The sequence below is a fragment of the Oncorhynchus mykiss genome, chromosome 6, assembly GCF_013265735.2.
Source record: "Oncorhynchus mykiss isolate Arlee chromosome 6, USDA_OmykA_1.1, whole genome shotgun sequence".
NCBI classification, from domain to species: Eukaryota; Metazoa; Chordata; class Actinopteri; order Salmoniformes; family Salmonidae; genus Oncorhynchus; species Oncorhynchus mykiss.
Window position 1 is genome coordinate 60,503,636 of NC_048570.1, and position 22,535 is coordinate 60,526,170.

The window sequence follows — 22,535 nt, forward strand, 5'->3', positions numbered from 1 at the left end:
ATCTAATTTTGTCCTTGACACATTTCCATTCATTCCTATGGAGGAATGCTCTTACTGGGGAGTACCAATATGGCCGACCTGTGGCTTCAATGACTCTCAACGGCCAATACATAGCGTGCGCAATCCAGGGTTTATATACATCGTTGGTTGGAACGTTCGTGGACTATTTGTTAAACCATATTAAATTACATAAATCAAATGACTATAGCCAACTGAAATTAAATTACTGTGAATGCTTGGCCAACTTGTATTTGATTAGGGCACAAATGCACACCCATTGTATTCTATCAAACCCATTTGTTTTCAGTGGCTGTGATTTTATTGATACAATAGACATCCAAGGTTTTAGAAAATGTTGTACTTATTGTGGTAGGCCTACATTGCATGTATTATGTCTATGTGCCTGTATGATGTACATTAAAGATAGATGGCAATATAAAAACATTGTCTGAAAAGCAAAGAGGCTTAGTGTACATGGCTACCATCCCCCATGCAAGGTACCACAGGCTGCCAGCAAGTTTGCTCTGTATTATGATCAGTGAGATACCGTGGTAATAATGGCGACTAAGACAAAACATGTTTTCGATTTGAAGTCAATTCTACTGAAGTATCACAGTGTACAGTGATCATGATGAGTTATGGTGTACAAGGTGTACGATTACAGCATTAATATTGCTTGGAAACAAATGTAAAATTCCTGTGGGATAGGCTATAGCTCAGTTTTTTGCGTGACCAAGCTAAGTAGGCATGCCAAAATCTGTCTCCTATATAATTTTCTTCACTTTCCATTTCCTCTTCATCATATTCAGATATTGCAGGAAGCTCTTATGTCATAGGAAATAAATACGAATTCAACTTCACATAGACTTTGAAATAGTCATTGGATCCACTGCTGCCTGAGAGAGAGAATTTTTCCTCTCTTGTTTGACAGTTTGAGTTTTGTGTCAGATTAGAATTTGTGTATCATGTACTCACATCTCTGACTGTCACGCGGGACTAGGTGGGTGAGGAAGGAATCAGGCGCAGAGAGTTCCACTGGGAAAAAGTGCTCTTTTAATATGGCACAAAAAATGACAAGCCCAACAACACAGGGCGCGAACAGTAAATGTGACTACCCAAAACACAGGGTGCCAAGTCCAGAAAATATTATACACCTCTACCTAAACGCACACACGTAACACAAAGACAATCCCGCACAAAACAAGGGCGGGTACACATACTTTAAATAAGGAAGCTCATTAAGCACATACAACAAGACACAGGTGAAACTAATAAGACAAAACAAACAGACAAATGAAAAAGGGATCGGTGGCCGCTAGTAGGCCGGTGATGACCTCACTCTCACATCCTTTGTGCTGCAATAGACAGGCTCTGTTCTCCCCCCACAGCTATTTATGCCTTATCAGCCCCTGTCAAATAATATTCATGACAGGAAAGGTGAATAAACAGTTGTCATTTTACAAGTTACCTCGTCACCCTAGACGTTTGATAACAAATTCATTCATTGTTAACTACCTATTATTGGACAGTTGGTCAAATTTAGTTGATTAAAAAAGCTTTGTAAGTGGTGTTAAAATAGAGAAGTCAGTAATGCCTTTGTTGACATTGATCATTCTTGCACAGTTCAACCCAATGCCAGCTCAGATGGCCTTTACAACAAGAACAGCCCTATCATTAGTGCAAGACAAATATGTCACTCAGTGGTTTAATTTCCAGTGTGCCGATGCTGAAACCAAACTTGAAACACTTGGAATCAAACCAGAGTTAAATAGTGATTTTTGTACCAAATGGAGATTGGCCTCTGCCTGGGGCCTCCAAATCACTAAGTTAGCCTGCCTAAAGGAATATATAACAGAGCAGCATACAGTCTTTAAGATACTTGAAATTCTTAAAGTTGTATAATGTTCTCTGACAAAATGCCTAGTTGATGTTTCCTGGATTTGAGTTCAGTATACTTAACACGTTATAAATGTCTCACCAGGGTGAACCACCCATGAGTAAACGTTCAGAGTAAAATCTTCCAATTTGATCCAGCCCTGAGAAACACTGAGGACAGCAATCTGGCACTGAGAACCAAGAAGTCTGACTGATCAATGGGCCTACATGCATAGCAAAGGAAACTGTAGTCACTAAACGTGGTCGACGCCTTCATTTGCGTAGGCAACGCCACACGCATTTACATAGAAAAAGCCTAAACGTCCCTTTCTGTCACGAATGTTGAATAAAATCATACTTGAACATACTCTGCCAATTGTCCGTAGGAAAGTATTATTAAACCGACTTCAAAACACAGGTCTATGTGTGTGGGAATCAAGATGCGTTTGCTCATGACCGAAGGCCCGTCCACAAGACAGAAGTATACTAACAGGTGTTTACATGGTTTTTCTCATGTGCTAGGTAATATAAATTTCAACTTTAGTACCGGCGCTCGGTAAACAATACTTTCCTATGGATATTTTGTCTCAAATTTCAAACAGCTGAAGAACCAACGGCACAGACAACCGGTGGATTAAGTTCAAATGAAATGTTATTTAATATTCTGGTTTGTAAGGAAAATGTCCACGATTTTGCAGTGCTTTGTTTCAGACTGTTTACCAACAATTGGAATCAAAGTAGGATTTATTAGGCAAGGAAAACTGCAGTACATGGTTCATATGCAAAGTATGGATTCATGATTCACAAGCATTTCGCTACACCCGCAATAACATCTGCTAAACACGTGTATGTGACCAAAAACATCTTATTTGATTTCATGAGAAATGTAGAATTCTTTAACCTTTTCTGCAGTGTATCTGAAAAGTGGACAGTATTATTACTATATTATAATGACTGTCTAAAACATGTATCTTTAGTTTGAAATTGTATTTCCTTTATTTGAAGAATTTAAGAAATTCATTTGAGATGCAAAATTACCTTTAATTGAGGCACTCTTTTACTTCACATTATTTGCTTGTGCATTTTCCAGCCAAAGCCATTCTGTTTTTGACTTAGCCCTGAATCTCCATACCGGTAACTGGATTTCCCCATACCGGTAACTGGACTATTTACATTGACCCCCCCCCCCCCCCCCTTTACAAATGACCTCGACGAACCTGTACCACCCGCACATTGATTCTGTACCGGTTCCCCCTGTATATAGCCTCGTTATTGTTATGTAAATATATTGTGTTACCTTTTTTATTTTTTACTTTAGTAAATATTTTATTAACTTTATTTATTGAACTGCATTGTTGGTTAAGGGCCTGTAAGTAAGCATTTCACCGTAAGGTCTACAGCTGCTGTATTTGGCGCATGTGACAAATACAAATAGATTTGATTGAATGTAGCCCGAGGTTATTAGGATAGTAAGAACACAGTGCAACCATGTATCCAGTAGATGGCACTATCTGCTTGTTGACCAATCAGCTAACCTCGCATCCCATGCGCTGAGTGTAGTTTGGTTGGATTGATTGAGTAACGAGCCAAGTGAATAAGTGTGGTGCGTTTTATTTGAGAAAAAGTGTGTATGGTCAGTGTAGTATCTTGAATAGACCAACATATAATTGGAGGACACAGGATGTAATCTTTACTTGTCATTTATTAGGATTTGATTTACACCACTATCTATCATGAAGACCAATACTCAACTATCTCTTTTGCTCACATAACGGTTACCAACCTAGGACCGGTGATAGCGCCGCCTGGTTAGATGAGCCAGCATCATTTATCACCATTATCAACAGTCAGAAACAAAACACTTAGAAACACTTTAGCTTCATTTGATGTAGTGTGCCTGGTACAATTGGCACCAATGGAATGGTCCCAAAAGTGCAAACTCCAAATAAAAAACAAACCCACCTCAAATACTTTTTGACATATATTCACATTTTGACATGACACAGACCCAGGTTTGGTATCATATTGGCAGGCAGTCCTCACTTTTGATCATAACAATTCATTTAAAGTCAGTGTTGCAGTGTCTGTCCAGTTCCAGTTGCTGTCCTGTACAGTCTTAGCAGTCCAGTATTGAAGGTGTGGGAAATGGTAATTCAACCTAACTCGGGCAAATTCAAACCTTCCGAACGTTGCATACAGAAATGTAACCTGATTGGGTGATATTACCACAGACTATCCATTATGTTGACCAGATACTCAAGTGGCTACTCTAACAATGAAAATAAATGTCTTCAAAAATGGAACGCAGTCAGGATGAGGCAAGATCAGGTGAGACCATTCTAACCAATGAGAGGGAAGATACGTATCCGAAGAACAGGAACAACTCTGATATAAAGTGTTTGTTTTTGCCGGGGTGTCACGTGTCCTACTTATATCTGTACACTCGTAACAACCTAACAATTAAGAAACACATGTTCGATTAAATAAGCCTCGCGTCACAAACAAGCCATTCCATATTTTTGTAGACCAAATTCGACACTCACTTTGATTTCCAAACTAACACTCCTCACTTGGTTATGGCGAAAAAAAACACAACTTCGCCACCTGCTGGAGAATACAGATTTCGCGCTCAGTTATCCCTCTAGCATCGCCTCTTCCTCATATACTATCGTTCTTCATTTTCAGCGGTCATTAATTTCTGTGCTTCTTCTAGCTAACCTTCTGAGATCATGCATCGACTTCAGCACTTGGCAAATAGATCATTGATTGCACGTGTTTTTAACCAGTCTCCAGCCCTTGTGCGGACAAAGGCTCGGGAAACCTCATGTTTAGTGCAGTCCATACGACTCAAAACACAAGGACCCGTTGAACAGTATGGACAGAAGAGATTCAGTACAGCGGAGGCAACCGTGGTTTTAAGAGAGAATGGCAAGATGCGAGAAAAGAGTCTGACCATGGACACCCTCAATCCGCAAGTGAAAGCGGTGGAGTACGCTGTGAGAGGACCCATTGTCACGAAGGCTGGTGACATCGAGAGAGGCTTGCAACAGGTGACAACAACATATTTGCCTATCATTCTAACTAGCGAGGGAAAAACAAAACAATAGGTGAGCTTGCTACGAGCTCATGCAACCAGCATTTACTGGCAACTAGCTATTTACACAGCCGTAACGTCGGCACCCCCCCGCAAACAAACTAGCTAAGATTAGTCATGGATATGTGTGCTCTCATGCTTTATATGATCAACTAGAATAGTGGACGACAGTTGGTTAAATGGAGGAGTAACGTTAGCTTACTAGCTAGTTTATATAGAATTATGTGTGTAGCGTCTTCCCTCAGTGCCGATACAATGTTGCATCATCCTCCTCGAGTCGCGATGCATCCATCCGCTTGTATGTGTGTAATAAGGAGCCAATCCTTGCTCAACCTTTGTGGTACCTCCTCGTGGACGTGGCAGTGGCAGTGATGAGCTTTGACAGGGGACCACTAGACAGTGAATTTCTCAATCTACCATCCGTGATTTTTCTTTGTTTGATTTTGGAAACGGTCCTCTGCAAACCGGAATGTTGAATACAATTATATTTGAAGTTACTCTATCGGTTATCTGCGTAGTTGGTCCTTTTGCAGGTAGGACTTTGACTACCGACAGGAAAGTCTTAGCACAACTTTTCAAAGCACTGGTAGTCCGTTCAGATAACTATCACCTGAAGCATGCACACATTATGTAAATACTTGCATGCATACTTGCCAAACATGTACAGTGCTCATGTTTACATGGTTTTGCGCCTGCCTCAAGTGATATAATTGTGAACACAACTCGGTGCTTTGAAAAGTTGGTTTAATAATACTTTCCTATGGCTCAAATTCCAACCTGCAACAGGACCAACGACGCAGACAACCAGTAGAGTAAACTCATTTGTATTATATTCAACATTTCGGCTTAAATAGGACCTTAGAGGTCCATTTCCAGAATCATACACTCTGGAAAAAATGCTCTGACAAATGCCTTGAGGCCGATACGTAAAGCTTAATAAAGAACAGTGATCGTGGCTTCTATTTTCTTTCATGTTATTCAATTGTTACCATGCACCTGCAACAGAGATAGCTCAACTGTGCAAGTACCTTTTTGGATTCAGAATCAAACACAGAAAAATGCCAGAAGGCGCCATCTGATTCCCAGGCAATGACGAACTTTGCTAGTGAAAGCTCAACCAAAGTTACTAGTAACTAACCTTTAGCTCAACTGTTTTTCATGTACACGTTGTGCTGTTTAGTGATGCCTTTACATTAATATCAGGCAAGGACCACTTGTGATCCAGACTGTTGTGTGGGGTTGTTTAGGCTAGTTTACTTTAATGTTGACTATGAGCTACAACACAGAGATCCTTTTATTTACATGTAATTATATGACCTACAAGATCAGTGAACTGGAATTCATTCATTCAGACTGATGCTGTGACTGACCTATAGCCCACACTCCACTTGAATGAAAGCCAGTCTTCAAAGTCTACTCCCACTACTCAAAATCTACTCCCACTACTCTTCTTTCACTTGAGTCTTACACTCGCTTGTTTCTCTGTCATGTTGTATAAGTTGATTGATGTGTGCCTTGGGCAAAGGTAGTTCAACTAATAATAGCCCTGAAACAGGTGCCTTCCTAGGGGCTGGTAGGAGCACATGATCCGTGTACCACCCTGACATATACAAGACCACACTAGGGTGGGTCGCTTTGTTATGTCCCTTGCATACTCTTGTCAAAATATGATTTAGATACTGGGCCACCACAGGGGCATTAAAATGAAATTGTAGGACTACAGCACTTAGGTTAGGCTAATACATCATGTAAAGGATGGTGTCAATTAGAGGTCGACCAATTATGATTTTTCAACGCCGATACCGATTATTGGAGGACCAAAAAAGCAGATACCGAATAATCGGCCGATTTATTTATTTATTTATTTATAATAATGACAATTACAACAATACTGAATGAACACTTATTTTAACTTAATATAATACATCAATAAAATCAATTTAGCCTCAAATAAATAATGAAACATGTTCAATTTGGTTTAAATAATGGAAAAACAAAGTGTTGGAGAAGAAAGTAAGTTTCAGTTCCTTGCTCAGTTTCAGTTCCTTGCTCAGAACATATGAAAGCTGGTGGTTCCTTGAGTCTTCAATATTCCCAGGTAAGAAGGTTTAGGTTGTAGTTATTATAGGAATTATAGGACTATTTCCCTCTATACCATTTGTATTTCATTAACCTTTGACTATTGGATGTTCTTATAGGCACTTTAGAATTGCCAGTGTAACAGTATAGCTTCCGTCCCTCTCCTCGCTCCTCCCTGGGCTCGAACCAGGAACACAACGACAACAGCCACCCTCGAAGCAGCATTACCCATGCAGAGCAAGGGAAAAAAACACTGCAAGGCTCAGAGCGAGTGACGTTTGAAACACTATTAGCGCGCGCTAACTTGCTTGACGCACAACGAAGAGCTGCTGGCAAAACGCACGAAAGTGCTGTTTGAATGAATGTTTACGCGCCTGCTTCTGCCTACCACCGCTCAGTCAGATACTTAGATACTTGTATGCTTGTATGATCAGTCAGATTATATGCAATGCAGGACACGCTAGATAATATCTAGTAATATCATCAACCATGCGTAGTTAACTAGTGATTATGATTGATTGTTTTTTATAAGATAAGTTTAATGCTAGCTAGCAACTTACCTTGGCTTACTGCATTCGCCTAACAGGCAGTAAGTATCCTTGTGGAGTGCAACAAGAGAGAGGCAGGTCGTTATTGCGTTGGACTAGTTAACTATAAGGTTGCAAGATTGGATCCCCCGGGCTGACGAGGCAGTTTACCCACCGTTCCTAGGCCGTCATTGAAAATAAGAATGTGTTCTAAACTGACTTGCCTAGTTAAATAAAGGTATATAGAAAAAAAAATCGGTAAATCGGCGCCCAAAAATACCGATTTCCGATTGTTATGAAAACTTGAAATCGGCCCCAATTAATCGGCCACTCCGATTAATCGGGAGACCTCTAGTGTCAATCAATGATATACCCCCAAGTATGCATAATCATGCAATGTATTTGCTCTTAGACTACAACCTTGACAGGAGTAATTATTTAACCCATCACTTGCTGTGACAACTCATCTAATATACTTTTCTGTCTTGTAGGCCTAAATCTGCCTCAACAGTTACGCTGATAGAAAGAGTAGCCTACTTAGATCAGCACTACACTGAACAAAATATAAACACAATGTTTAAAGTGCTGGTCCCATGTTTCATGAGCTGAAATAATGAAACCAGAAATGTTCCATTTGCACAAAAAGCTTATTTCTCTCAAACCGTGTGCACAAATTTGTTTAAATCCCTGTTAGTGAGCATTTCATCCGTCGTCAAGATAATCCATCCACCTGACAAGAAGCTGATTCAACAGCATGGTCATTACACAGCTGCACCTTGTGATGGGGACAATAAAAGGCCATTCTAAAATGCAGTTTTGTCACACAACACTATGCCACAGAGGTCTCAAGATGAGGGAGCATGCATTTTGCATGCAGACTGCAGGAATGGCCATCAGAGCTGTTGCCAGAGAATTTAATAAGCCGCCTCCAACGTCATTTTAGAGAATTTGTCAGTACGTCAAACCGGCCTCACAATCGCATACCACGTGTAACCATGCCAGCCCAGGACCTCCACATCCGGCTTCATCTGTGGGATTGTCTGAGACCAGACACCAGTCTGATTGGCTGGGTCTGGCTCCCCGGTGGGTCGTCCTGGCTCCCAAGTAGGTGGGCCAATGCACACCCATGGCTGTGTCCATGCCCAGTCATGTGAAATCCGTAGATTAAGGCTGATTTCCTTATATGAACTGTAACTAAGCAAAATCTTTGAAATTGTTGCATTTTATATTTTTGTTCAGTATAGTTCTTCATATGTATTTGTATTGAACTATTTATTTATTTATTCATATGTGCAGAGGTATTTACAAAATTCAAATTTTCTCTCAACGTGAATCTAAATTGTACTTTTTTTCTCTCCAGGGTCAGAAACACCCCTTCACTGAGGTCATCAAAGCCAACATTGGAGATTCACATGCCATGGGGCAGAAGCCAATCACCTTTCTCCGTCAGGTGAGGGGCAGGGATTGGCCAGGAAAAGTGTTGTCTTGCAAAGTCATATTTACATCACCTGTCCTACCACCATAAGGTCAAATAGACTTCTAATTCCATTATCACCCTCTCTAACTGGACTGTTGATTCGGTTATCTTGCTAAGGAAATATTCTGTCAGGACGGCTATCTGTTTATTCCGAGTTACTAAATCAGTCATCCTTGGCTGGGCATCAGTTTGGCTGATGAGGGTGCACATCTACTGTTTTGTTTAGGCTACTATTTGCACTCTGAAACATTTAGAGGAACGTCCTCGGCTCATGGAGAGGTTGGAAATGGGATCACATTCATTACTACTTAATAATACAGTCATTTCTTAACAGCAGCACAAAAGGTGTTCTAGAAGAAAAGCCTCTAAAAAAACATTAAGCATATTCTTACTCGACTTACTGTTGGATTCCACCCAGCAAATTTGTGTTGGATAGGCTATCGGTATGAGCACAGAGTATGATCTCTTCTAGTGAAAGTGCACATTACAGAGAAGGGGCTACACTATGTCCAGTCTTGTGCTCCATATTGTTATAGCAATCGACTAGGGCTGGGCTATATTGAATTATTTATAATTTATGTATGATCTTCCAAATGCCTATATCTCAAGAATCAAGTTTCTATATATATATATTTTTTATGAGAGTTTATGTCTGCTTATTCTCACGTTTTCTTTTTGGTCTCGTCTCATTTGCTCCTTCTTTGCTGTGTGCAATGACTTGTAAGCTGTGCACCTTCCAAAATACACAAACACACCAAGCCCCCCCCCCCCCTGCCACTCACGTCAACCAAGATGAGAGATCACTTCTTCCTCTCTGACAAGCAGATTCAACTCGCTATTTGAGGTTTGGTTCAACAGAATTGGTCAATTTTTATTTGTCACATCCGCCGAATACAAAAGGATTGAACCTTACCGTGAAATTCTTACTTAGGAGCCGTTTCCCAACAATGTAGAGTTTAAAAAAAAACATTTAAGTAAGGAAACTGAAGGAAAAATGGACACATTATTTTACTGTAATAGAGGTTAACCTTTCTAACAATAACCTGTCTCAACGCAGAGCAGACCCTACTAAAACAAGAGTATCACTGAACATTGATTCTGGAAAATGAATGCTCAATTTGTTGCGCGCGACATTGCAGTACCATGTACCGCTATCAGTATTTTAGCCAAAGACTGTTATACTAGCTGTCTAGTATGTGTTTTTATAACTGTGCAATCAGCATAAAACACTAATTATATAAGGAATTGGCAACTCATTCTCATTCTGAGAATTCAAAACAGTTGGAGACAGACAGAATGGTGTGTTCATAACGCTTCAACTGTTCTACCTTGTTAGCAAGCAAATAGATCGAAGTTGGCTAAACTTGAAATGTAAAGATTGAGAAACACGATTCTCTGGTCGGATGAAACCAAGATTGAACTCTTTGGCCTGAATGACAAGTGTTACGTCTGGAGGAAACCTGGCACCATCCCTACGGTGAAGCATAGTGGTGGCAGCGTCATGCTGTGGGGATGTTTTTCAGCGGCAGGGACTGGGAAACTAGTCAGAATCAAGGGAAAGATGGAGCAAAGTACAGAGAGATCCTTGATGAAAACCTGCTCCAGTGCACTCAGATCCTTAGACTGGGGCGAAGGTTCATCTTCCAACAGGACAACGACCCTAAGCACACAGACAAGACAACGCCAGAGTGGCTTCGGGACAAGTCTCTGAATGTCCTTGAGTGGCCCAGTCAGAACCAGAACTTTAACCTGATCCAACATCTCCGGAGAGACCTGAAAATAGCTGTGCAGCGACGCTCCCCATCCAACATGACAAAGCCTGAGAGGATCTGCAGAGAATAATGGAAGAAACTCCCGGAATACAGGTGTGCCAAGCTTGAAGCGTCATACCTATTAAGACTCGAGGGTGTGATCGCTGCCAAAGGTGCTTCAACAAAGTACTGAGTAAAGTGTCTGAATACTTATGTAAATGTGATATTTCAGTTTTTTATTTGTAATACATTTGCTGTTTTTGCTTTTCCATTATGGGGTATTGTGGGTACATTGATTGGAGGGGGGGGTTATATCAATTTTAGAATAAGACTGTAACGTAACAAAATGTGGTAAAAGTCACAGGGTCTGAATACTTTCCCGAATGCATTGTGTATATATCTCGTGAATCGTCCATAAGTTTAGGCCATATCGCCCAGGGTTACATTCGCCCGCAGGGCAGCTCACTTCAGATCTTCCATTATCATTAAAATAATAGCCCCAGTGCTTGAACTTGAACTATTCGGCTAGCTGTACCAGGAGGCCTGTTTTTTAAATGTTATATTGTTGAAGTACCGGTTGAAGTACCGGTATGTGAAGTCTATTTTGCCTAGTTTGAGTAGTTATATAAAGCCTAACTCTGCACCGCCCATCTTACTTTGTCTCTAATAAACTTGCGTTGTCAGGTGGCTTGAAAGTAAATCTGTCAGTTGCCAATGACATTGTGTGCAGACCAGTGTGTCCATGGAACTGTCGTAAAACGTTCCATGTGATTCAGTAGCTTGGAAGGCAGCAAGCTTTGTTGATGCCAGTCAATGCCACTGCTATGTCACTGTCCAAGGTGACTTGTGTCCCTGGCTCCACTCCCCAGTATTTCCTCCTCTGGAACCATAGAACCTGTGTGCTAATGTCATGCTGCCTATTTTACTGTGGTCAAAGGTTCTGTCCTAAATCTCATCTGCAAACATACTCTACACCACCTAGCAACTACACTGCGAACAAATAAACACAGAACAGATTGTGTAAATTACTTGTGGCTAGGCTACACTTGCCTTCTATTGACGGATTGGCCAATGTCAAGAAAATGATGCGCCCGCATTAATTGATCCGGAAGCTGTGAGTTATGATTCTGAACAGTCAGATGGCAAGAAGCTGCCATGTGGGAAATTGTTGGAGGCACGTTTCAGCTAGTTTTATCTTGCTCTTGATATCTTGTTTTGACTTATTTCATGTCGATGCTAATATGGCAAAAATTCGCTAGCTATCCAACAACTATAACGATATATTTGGGACAAGTGCTCATTGTGCAAATTAATTTGTTTTCAATAAACATTGGAGACTAAATATAGTTTAATAAACATTGGAGACTAAATATAGTTTAATAAACATTGGAGACTAAATATAGTTTAATAAACATTGGAGACTAAATATAGTTTAATAAACATTGGAGACTAAATATAGTTCAATAAACATTGGAGACTAAATATAGTTTAATAAACATTGGAGACTAAATATAGTTCAATAAACATTGGAGACTAAATATAGTTTAATAAACATTGGAGACTAAATATAGTTTAATAAACATTGGAGACTAAATATAGTTTAATAAACATTGGAGACTAAATATAGTTTAATAAACATTGGAGACTAAATATAGTTTAATAAACATTGGAGACTAAATATAGTTTAATAAACATTGGAGACTAAATATAGTTTAATAAACATTGGAGACTAAATATAGTTTAATAAACATTGGAGACTAAATATAGTTTAATAAACATTGGAGACTAAATATAGTTTACATGTTGTCCACAATCTAAGTCAACCCCGTCTGTTTTGCATATGCATCGGTTTTGTTACAAAACAACCAACTATGTACTTCATATTGGTGAAATGGGATTCCGTGGTATCCAATTGTTTTAGTAGCTACTATCTTGTCTCATCGCTACAACTCCCGTACGGGCTCGGGAGAGACGAAGGTTGAAAGTCATGCGTGATACACAACCCAACCAAGCCGCACAGCGCGCATCCAACCCGGAAGCCAGCCGCACCAATGTGTCGGAGGAAACACTGTGCACCTGGCAACCTTGGTTAGCGCGCACTGTGCCCGGCACAGGAGTCGCTGGTGAGTGACGAGAAAAGGATGTCCCTACCGGCCAAACCCTCCCTAACCCGGACGACGCTAGGCCAATTGTGCATCGCCCCACGGACCTCCCGGTCGCAGCCGGTTACGACAGAGCCTGGGCGCGAACCCAGAGTCTCTGATGGCACAGCTGGCGCTGCAGTACAGCGCCCTTAACCACTGCGCCACCCAGGAGGCCCCGGAATACCATTTTTAAGTGGCTTATTTTATGGCTGTCATTGTGTAAACCATGTATGTAACACCATGTCTTTTCCTCATCCTCACATACCAGTCCTTACATGCAACAAAGGCTACATACAGGAATCATAAATTCCTTTAGAACTGTCAACATGATTGTGTGGAAGGATAACTTTAGTCACTTTCCTCCTGCAGTTCACCTGGGATGCTTATGTAAAGCTATTTACATAATATGTCAAATAAATTGGCATATTAAATTGTGAAAGTGTCTGTGTGTCTTGATGGGGGTGAAGTTCACATTAACACCTCCTGTCTTTATGTTCAGGTGGTGGCTCTCTGCTCATTCCCAGAGCTGTTGGACAGCTCTATTTTCCCGGATGATGCCAAACAACGTGCCCGTCGCATTCTACAGGGCTGTGGGGGACAGAGCTTGGGTGTGTACTGTGTGCTTGTCTGTCTGAGTGCACTGCGCTCACATTCCTGTGTTGAAATAGCCTAATAAAATAGATTTAAAAGCTGAAACAGTAGGAGCTTTGGCCTCCTGTGCATGGTTGCGTTCAGAATTGTCTCACTGACAAAGAACAGGATGCTAAGTTAAGCTCTAATGATGTTGTGGCCTGAAAAATGCAGAACCTTAGCATTGTTTTGGTTACAACAATATGCATTTGAAACATTCTTTCTGTGACCTACTGTTGCTGCAAGATATGCCTAATAGTTCATTTAAAACTGCTGTTACGGTTTTCTTGCGGTGAAGGAGAGTCAGACCAAAATGCAGAGTGGTTTCTATTCATGTTTAATAAAGATGAAACACGAACAGTACAAAAACAATAAACGTAACGCGAAAACCTAACAGCCTATACTGGTGCACAAACAAACACAGAGACAGGAACAATCACCCACAAACACACAGTGAAACCCAGGCTACCTAAATATGGTTCCCAATCAGAGACAATGACTAACACCGGCCTCTGATTGAGAACCATATCAGGCCAGACATAGAAATAGACAAACAAGACATCCAACAGAATGCCCACTCAGATCACACCCTGACCAACCAAAACATAGAAACATACAAAGCAAACTATGGTCAGGGTGTGACAACTGCATGGTACAGCGGAGCTAGAAAGTGTATGCAAGTTGAAGTTATCTAAGCTCTCATTTATTTCCTGAAACGGAACATAAAAAACTAATCCAGAGTTTTATACTATATTGTGTGTGTTTTAACTCCAGGGTCATACAGTGCCAGCCAGGGAGTGGACTGTATTCGGCAGGACATTGCTGTCTACATCGAGCAACGGGATAAGGGTGTGCCTGCCGACTGGGACAATATTTACCTCACCACCGGAGCTAGTGATGGCATCGTGGTACGTCTTTAGTTCTTGACCCTTTCGAATAATCTTCTTACAAACAAAAGAGAGTTGGTTGGTCTTTGTTTAGTCTGAGCTGTCACTGAAAGTTAATTAGATTTATTAGGTATTTTCATGTTTTTTTCCCCTCTTATAATCATTATCGTTTTCATTTGGGATGCTTTCCTACTAGTTGTTGATGTTGTGCAACGATTTTCTCATCTGACCGTAGAGCATCTTGAAGATGCTGGTGTCGGGCCAGGGCCGGTCCAGGAGTGGTGTGATGATCCCCATCCCTCAGTACCCCCTATACTCTGCAGCCATCTCTGAGATGGAGGCCGTTCAGATCAACTACTACCTGGACGAGGACAACTGCTGGGCCCTGGATATCAACGAGCTCCACAGAGCCTACCAGGCTGCCAAGGAGCACTGTCACCCCAGAGTCATCTGCATTATCAATCCAGGCAACCCTACCGGTGGGTCTTGCCAGCCAGAACAATGAGATTAGGTTACTTATGCAATGTGACTGTTCAGTGTTCAACACATCAAAGACCAGTATCACACACACCCAAGACCAGTATCACACACACCCAAGACCAGTGTCCACCACATTCAAGTCCAGTGTCCACCACATTCAAGTCCAGTGTCCACCACATTCAAGTCCAGTGTCCACCACATTCAAGACCAGTGTCCACCACACCAAAGACCAGTGTCCACCACACCAAAGACCAGTGTCCACCATATCCAAGCATGATCATCTCAAATCTATATGTTGCAAATGTTTACCATGTCCCATAAGGCTAATAAGCATGATGATTAACTTTAAGAGGCAGCTATGTTGATACTGTACCACCATTGAAACAAGCAGGCCAAGGGTCATGATGTCAGGTTGTGTAAGATGAATCGCATCCGGCAGGCTAGTAACCGTCCGTGAAGCAATACTGTGGTCCTCTGGTTTCCAGCTGCCTCCATAATGCAGTACATACTGTCTTTGTAGTCATGGCGTCCCCTGTACAGATGGAAGGCCCATGTAGAGTTTCCCATGTTCTCAGTTTCAGCACCTGTGGTGACCGCTCTCCCCTCCCCTCTCCTTTCTTTCTCTCTGGCAATATCCAGGTCAAGTGCAGAGTAAGAAGTGCATCGAGGAAGTCCTCCACTTTGCCTACGAGGAGAATCTGTTTGTTATGTCCGATGAGGTACTTGTTTGCTGTTTCTAACTACCATGGTGTATTGAACTGAATGGACGCGGACTATTTCTCTCCTTTTCCAGTCCTATGAGAAGTATCAATTCTCCATTGATGTAATCCACCTATGTGTGTGTCCAGGTGTATCAGGACAACGTGTACTCCCCAGACTGTCAGTTCCACTCCTTTAAGAAGGTGCTCTATGAGATGGGCCCTGAGTACTTCAACACTGTCGAGCTGGCCTCATTTCACTCCACCTCCAAAGGCTACTCAGGAGAGTGAGTATTCACATCCACGTGCCCCTCGCACGGGGTCACTATTTCTCCCTAAGTACCCTTAAAACACCACACGTTGTCTGTGCTCACTCTGAATTCTCTGTCTGACCCCCATAAGTAGTCACTGATGTACGTTACACTTTCCTATGTATCCGTAACAGGCTGTCCAGCTCGTATAGCGCCTTAGTCTCATGTATTTGATCTACAAGAACACTATAAAATGTTAGACTTTGTGTTAGTACGCCATGTTGCCCTGGGAAACAGGTCCATGCTGTGCTTTAGCCAACTCCTCTGATTTGCGTTGTCATGCTTGTATAAAAGTCAGACGGGTTGGCTAAAATCACAAGGCTACCAGGCCCCCCTCCCCCCCAAAAAATTATGCCCTTGGAATGCAGACTGACTGGCTCATGGGATTATCCTTGCCATGGTTGATTTGATCTGGGATAAAGTCCAATTTGGTTCTATTGCGTGTGACTGTGAACCCAACACTAACGCTCCCCTCTCCTTTGTCCTCCTCCCCTACAGGTGTGGGTTTAGAGGAGGCTATATGGAGGTTCTCAACCTCGACCTGGAGGTCAAGGCCCAGCTGGTGAAGCTGCTTTCTGTTCGACTGTGTCCCCCTGTCTCTGGACAGGCTGCCATGGATGTCATCGTCAACCCTCCTCTGCCACACGAACCCTCCTATCTCCAGTTCCACAAGGTCTGTCATTCAATGTGGTGGTGGGGGGTTAATTTGTTAGTATTCAGTTTTGATTGCCATCCAAGACCGATGTCTGACCACTGTGTTGTGTATGCGTGTTGTCTTCCAGGAGAAGAGTGCTGTGCTTGGAGCTCTGGCTGAGAAGGCCCAGATGACTGAGCAGATCCTCAACACGGTGCCTGGGATCAAATGTAACCCTGTGCAGGGAGCCATGTACGCCTTCCCACGCATCTTCATCCCCCCACGAGCTGTGGAGGAAGCCATGGTCTGTTCACCTAACACCCATCTAGAAACCTACTGCTGAAATGTGATTCCTTTCTACACCCATTAGTGAATTTGTCACCTCTCAACTCACGCATAAAACTTGCATGGTGTAGGTACTGTGCAGCTGACAACAAATTGGCATATGCCTCCACACCCAAAACTAGAAAAACTGTTTTTTAAGTGTGTCTCTCTTCTGCAGTCCCTGGGAATATCTCCTGACATGATGTACTGTCTGAGACTGCTTGAGGAGACTGGCATCTGCCTCGTTCCAGGCAGTGGCTTCGGCCAGAGGGAAGGGACGTATCACTTCAGGTAACTGTTCAAATAGTGGAAACATTGCGTCATACATTTACAAAGACAATCATTTAGAGAAGCCTTTCAGAAAGATGTCTGTGACGACAGTGTTTTGTTTGTCCTGATTCACCAGTTGGATTTAAATCAGAATGTGACAGTAGCTAGTGACCTATAGTTGTAGTCGGTAGTTTACATACACTTAGGTTGGAGTCATTAAAACTTGTTTTTCAACCACTCCACAAACTTCTTGTTAACAAACTATAGTTTTGGCAAGTCGGTTAGGACTATCTATTTGTGCATGACACAAGTAATTTTTCCAACAATTGTTTACAGACGGATTATTTCACTTATAATTCACTGTATCACAATTCCAATGGGTTAGAAGTTTACATTCACTACGTTGACTGTGCCTGTAAACAGCTTGGACAATTCCAAAAAACGATGTCATGGCTTTAGAAGCTTCTGATAGACTAATTGACATCATTTGAGTCAATTGGAGGTGTGCCTGTGGATGCATTTCAAGCCCTACCTTCAAACTCAGTGCCTCTTTGCTTTATATCATTGGAAAATCAAAAGATATCAGTCAAGACCTCAGAGAAACAATTGTAGACCTCCACAAGTCTGGTTCATCCTTGGGAGCAATTTCCAAACGCCTGAAGGTACCACATTCATCTGTACAAACAATATCACGCAAGTATGAACACCATGGGACCACGCAACCATCATACCGCTCAGGAAGGAGACGCGTTCTGTCTCCTAGAGATGAATGTACTATGGTGAGAAAAGTGCAAATCAAGCCCAGAACAACAGCAAAGGACCTTGTGAAGATGCTGGAGGAAACAGGTACAAAAGTATCTATATCCTCAGTAAAACGAGTCCTATATCGACATAACCTGAAAGGCCGCTCAGCAAGGAAGAAGCCACTGCTCCAAAACCGCCATAAAAAAGCCAGACTATGGTTTTCAACTGCACATGGGGACAAAGATTGTACTTTTTGGAGAAATGTCCTCTGGTCTGATGAAACAAAAATATAACTGTTTGGCCATAATGACCATCATTATGTTTGGAGGAAAAGGGGTGGGGGGTTTTCAAGCTGAAGAACACCAACCCAACTGTGAAGCACGAGGGTGGCAGCATCATGTTGTGGGGGTGCTTTGCTGCAAGAGGGACTGGTGCACTTCACAAAATAGATGGCGTCATGAGGAGGGAAAATGATGTGGATATATTGAAGCAACATCTCAAGACATCAGTAAAAGCTTGGTCGCAAATGGGTCTTCCAAATGGACAATGACCCCAAGCATACTTCCAAAGTTGTGGCAAAATGGCTTAAGGACATCAAAGTCAAGGTAATGGAGTGGCCATCGCAAAGCCCTGACCTCAATCCTATAAAAACAATTGTGGGCAGAACTGGAAAAAGCGTGTGCGAGCAAGGAGGCCTACAAACCTGACTCAGTTACACCCGCTCTGTTAGGAGGAATGGGCCAAAATTCACCCAACTTATCGTGGGAAGCCTGTGGAAGGCTACCCGACACGTTTGACCCAAGTTTAAAGGCAATACACTCAATTAGTATTTTGTAGCATGTAAACTTCTGACCCACTGAGAATGTGATGAAAGAAATAAAAGCTGAAATAAATAATTCTCTCTACTATTATTCTGACATGTCACATTCTTAAAATAAAGTGGTGATCCTAACTGACCTAAGACAGGGAATTTTTACTAGGATTGAATGTAAAAAAATGTGAAATACTGAGTATAAATGTATTTGGCTAAGGTGTACGTAAACTTCCGACTTAAACTGTATATTGACGCATTGTAACCTAATCATTACAGTGCCACGTCTACCAGGCTCAAATTGGTCAGGCACTGACATCTCGCTTGTATAAGTGAACTAAAAAGATTTAACTGAGCTGGAAATTGCAAATATTACATTAGCCGGAGAGTAGCTAACTGAATAGCTGGCCTCCTTTCATTCCAGCTCTATTTTTTATATCTTACAGATGCTGTGTTTACTTTGCATTGATCTCTTCCTCCCTGTCTGTCTTTTGCCCGCTAAGTAATCTCTCGTGGAGAGATTTACGTGTAACAACATTCGCGAGAATTTAACTTCTGGTTATCTGAGATGACCTGCTAAGTTGTCTTACATATCATTTCCCCCTAGAATGACCATTCTGCCCACGACAGAGAAGCTGAAGGTGCTCCTGGAGAAGCTCCGGGATTTCCACATCAAGTTTCTGAAGGAGTACGCGTCATTGGAGGAACCCAAGAGATGAGAGCACAGAGGATGACACACCGGACGCACTGAAACAGTTCAGATAGTCCCAGTTTGAGAATGTTTAACACACAAACAAAAACAGCATTTACAGCGGTGTCGACTAACAATGTAAAGTAAAAAAGTAACCCCTTTTTACTCTACTAGTGTAACCTATGATTGCTTGAAGTTTTATCTGATTTTAGGAACAGTACTTGTTTGAGAGACATTTGTGCCTTTGTCAGACGAGGTAAAAGTGTGGGGAGAAACTATGCCGTCTGTACAGAGATGTTAAAGGGGCAATCTGCAGTTGCTACATACATTTTAGGACTTGTCAATTAAATTGCAGTTCAATGTACAAATTGATTCTTGAAGAATACAACTTATAAATGCCTCATAAGCTGTCGTACCCCATCAGAACACAAATATAAGCTTTGTAAATGTAAACAACCTATATAGCCTTAACATGGTTAAAACTGTAATATTGATTTCATGGATGATCAGTCCTTGCATCCATTGCTCTGGCTATGAATTTGGTTACAATTCTCCAGTCCCATCCCTCAGATTTTTATTGAAACTGGCAGTGAGGACGTTTTATTGTAACTACTGCTGATTGCCCCTTTAACACTAAAGCAATGTACATTGTGATGTACGCAAAGGTGCTCCATTATAGAGGATGCACTGGGGAATTATTTTCTAACACTCCATTTTGTTGTTTTTGTGCCCGGGAAGTTATTTACACTGTTTTGTATTTTCTACCTGTCTTGAGGCTTTTCTGTCTCCTTAGAGGCATTTTGTGTTAGTGCTCTACACTGTGGGGCACCGTAAGTGCAAATATTATCTTAGAACCAGCTGTACATTTCCATGTGCCAAATGGAACTGGGGAACAGAGGTTGTTTCTGTAGGTCATGGACTCCGGACAATGAGTACTGCTACATCAGCTCTTTCTGGTCTGAAAAACAGCAGGGAGGGGATACTCCTCACCATTTATAACAACATCCTGTCTCTCCAAGTCATAAAGCTTTGAGCCTGCATAGCTCCCTGTTGGGCACATGTTTACCCATATAGTACCTGTCTAGCATGACACTGATCTGAGGTGTCAGATGCACTTGGAGAGTTTTTTTTTCAAGGGGTGTGTGTGTGTGTGTGTCCCGTACTCTCTGCCTAGTTGCAGTATAATGTGCTTGTTATGGAAAGAAATGCAGTTGTTTGTGTGCTACTTTGAAATGAGCTTAAAGGTCAAACCAAGGGAAATGTAGGTTCTGATAATACTGTATATCGACATGTGCCCTTATTAGGCTATTTATTGCATAGATAGTTTACATTTTTACTGACAGTGGCTTTATGTCTTTCATTCACATTTATATCACACCCGAGAACGAGAAAGGGAGTACGGTGACATCTCAGACGATGGAGATGGTGGGTTGAATGCACTTCAGTGTTTTTGTTTGTAAAATGTTTTTGGGATCCTTCCGCCTGTGTCTCTTTCTGCACACTGCAAGCGGGAGGAAATGTCATTGTAAAGTGAAACACAGCATTTACACAGAAACACTTTACAATTTCCCTTTTTAGGTTGGAGATGAGCATAGTGACCCACACAAGGCAGTCTTAAAGCTTCAGTCCAGTGAATTCAGCCAGCCGATGAACTGTGGTTCTCTGATACCGTATCATCTCATCTCTATTTTTGTATGCAGTTTAATGCTGAATGAAGTGTTGAAGCATTAATGTAACCTCGGGAGCCATTCAATGTATGAAACTCTTGACTGACCTCAACATGAATTGTTTTTAACCATTTGACGGCAATGGGGTGCCTTCAATGGCAATGAGCTGTAATTTACATTGAGTGACTTTTGAGAATGTCAACAAATTTAATATTTTTTTATTAATACTATGACATTTTTTAAAATGTGCATTTTCTGCTAAATGTTTTCATTTGTGTGCCTGCTTTCTTTTCAACATTCTTTCTTCATGAGCTGAAAGTTTACTGGAAGAAGTTTTGGGTTCAACATCGATGTGCTTATAAATATCAAGTTTCTAACTGAAATAAGACTTAACCCTAGTTTTATCTTGTCATGTTTATGTTTTGGATATTAATAAATAAATAAAAAATTCAGATTTGGATTTCTTATTTTGTTATTTCTGTTGTGTTTTGTACAATAAATACTTTTGAGATCCATTTTGAGAGATGATTCAAATCTTTTTTTTGTCTCAAACTAAGGCTGCATTTACACAGGCAGCACAATACTGATATTTGTTTCATTGACACAAACAACTGGATTTGTTATCCCTTTCATGCCCTGCCTCCAGTCCACTTACTGATATCTGAACGAGAGCCATTTCGAAATTGCAACAAGCGGTTCTGTGAAAATTGAATTTAATCAGAAGCCACTGCCAGATTTCTGGATTGGGCTGCGCTCAGAGTATCCTGCCTTTGGCAAATCGAGCTTATAAGACTGATCAGATCAGCGCTGAAAAAGATCTGATGTGATTGGTCAAAATACCAATTAGTGGGGGAAAAAAGATCAGAATTGGGCTGCCTGTGTGAACGCATAAATGGTCTCTGAAGAAATATCCACAGATTCAGTTTCATGCAATATGAACTGAGTTGAATTATTGTACTTGGGGAAACTACTGAATCTAATATTTAGCCATTTAACCAAACATCAGAAACTACAATGACACATTTCAACAATAAACAATCTATCCTCTAATACAGGAGGACAATTTGCTCTCCACCAGTCATTGAATAACTACATATCACACTTCCACCTGAGTGCTGAACTGTTCATAAATCTTAAACTTGGCCGTCTTTTAAAGTAATATTAGATTGACTCACAGGACAAGGGTGCAGTTTTCTCCTAGCCCAGCACTAATGGTTAGTGACTTGAGTTATTAGTGGTGGATTCTAGGGTCAATTTGAGGTCAATTGACTGGTCAGGAACACCTGGTGTCCGTCCTGAAGGTTATAAATCAGCGTTCAGGAGGTGTGGCGGCAGGGGAAGAAGGCACACGGTTGAAACCATGGCACTGAGAAGGATAAGGAAAATCAGCAATCAGACAGAAGGATACGCAGATGGTCAAATTAGCAAGGAGACACGCCAA

General features: G+C 41.4%; 1 protein-coding gene across 1 annotated transcript; it reads left to right on the forward strand.

The window, feature by feature from the left end:
- The first annotated feature begins 4,323 nt into the window (after positions 1–4,323).
- Positions 4,324–21,608, forward strand: LOC110526268 (alanine aminotransferase 2). The gene is made up of 11 exons (XM_021607080.2): positions 4,324–4,925; positions 8,936–9,025; positions 13,447–13,555; positions 14,352–14,485; positions 14,700–14,943; positions 15,584–15,663; positions 15,793–15,929; positions 16,452–16,626; positions 16,736–16,891; positions 17,090–17,202; positions 19,344–21,608. Exons 1-11 carry the CDS (start codon positions 4,605–4,607, stop codon positions 19,453–19,455), a joined length of 1,671 nt encoding a protein of 556 aa, XP_021462755.1. The 5' UTR covers positions 4,324–4,604; the 3' UTR covers positions 19,456–21,608.
- The last annotated feature ends 927 nt before the right edge of the window (positions 21,609–22,535 follow it).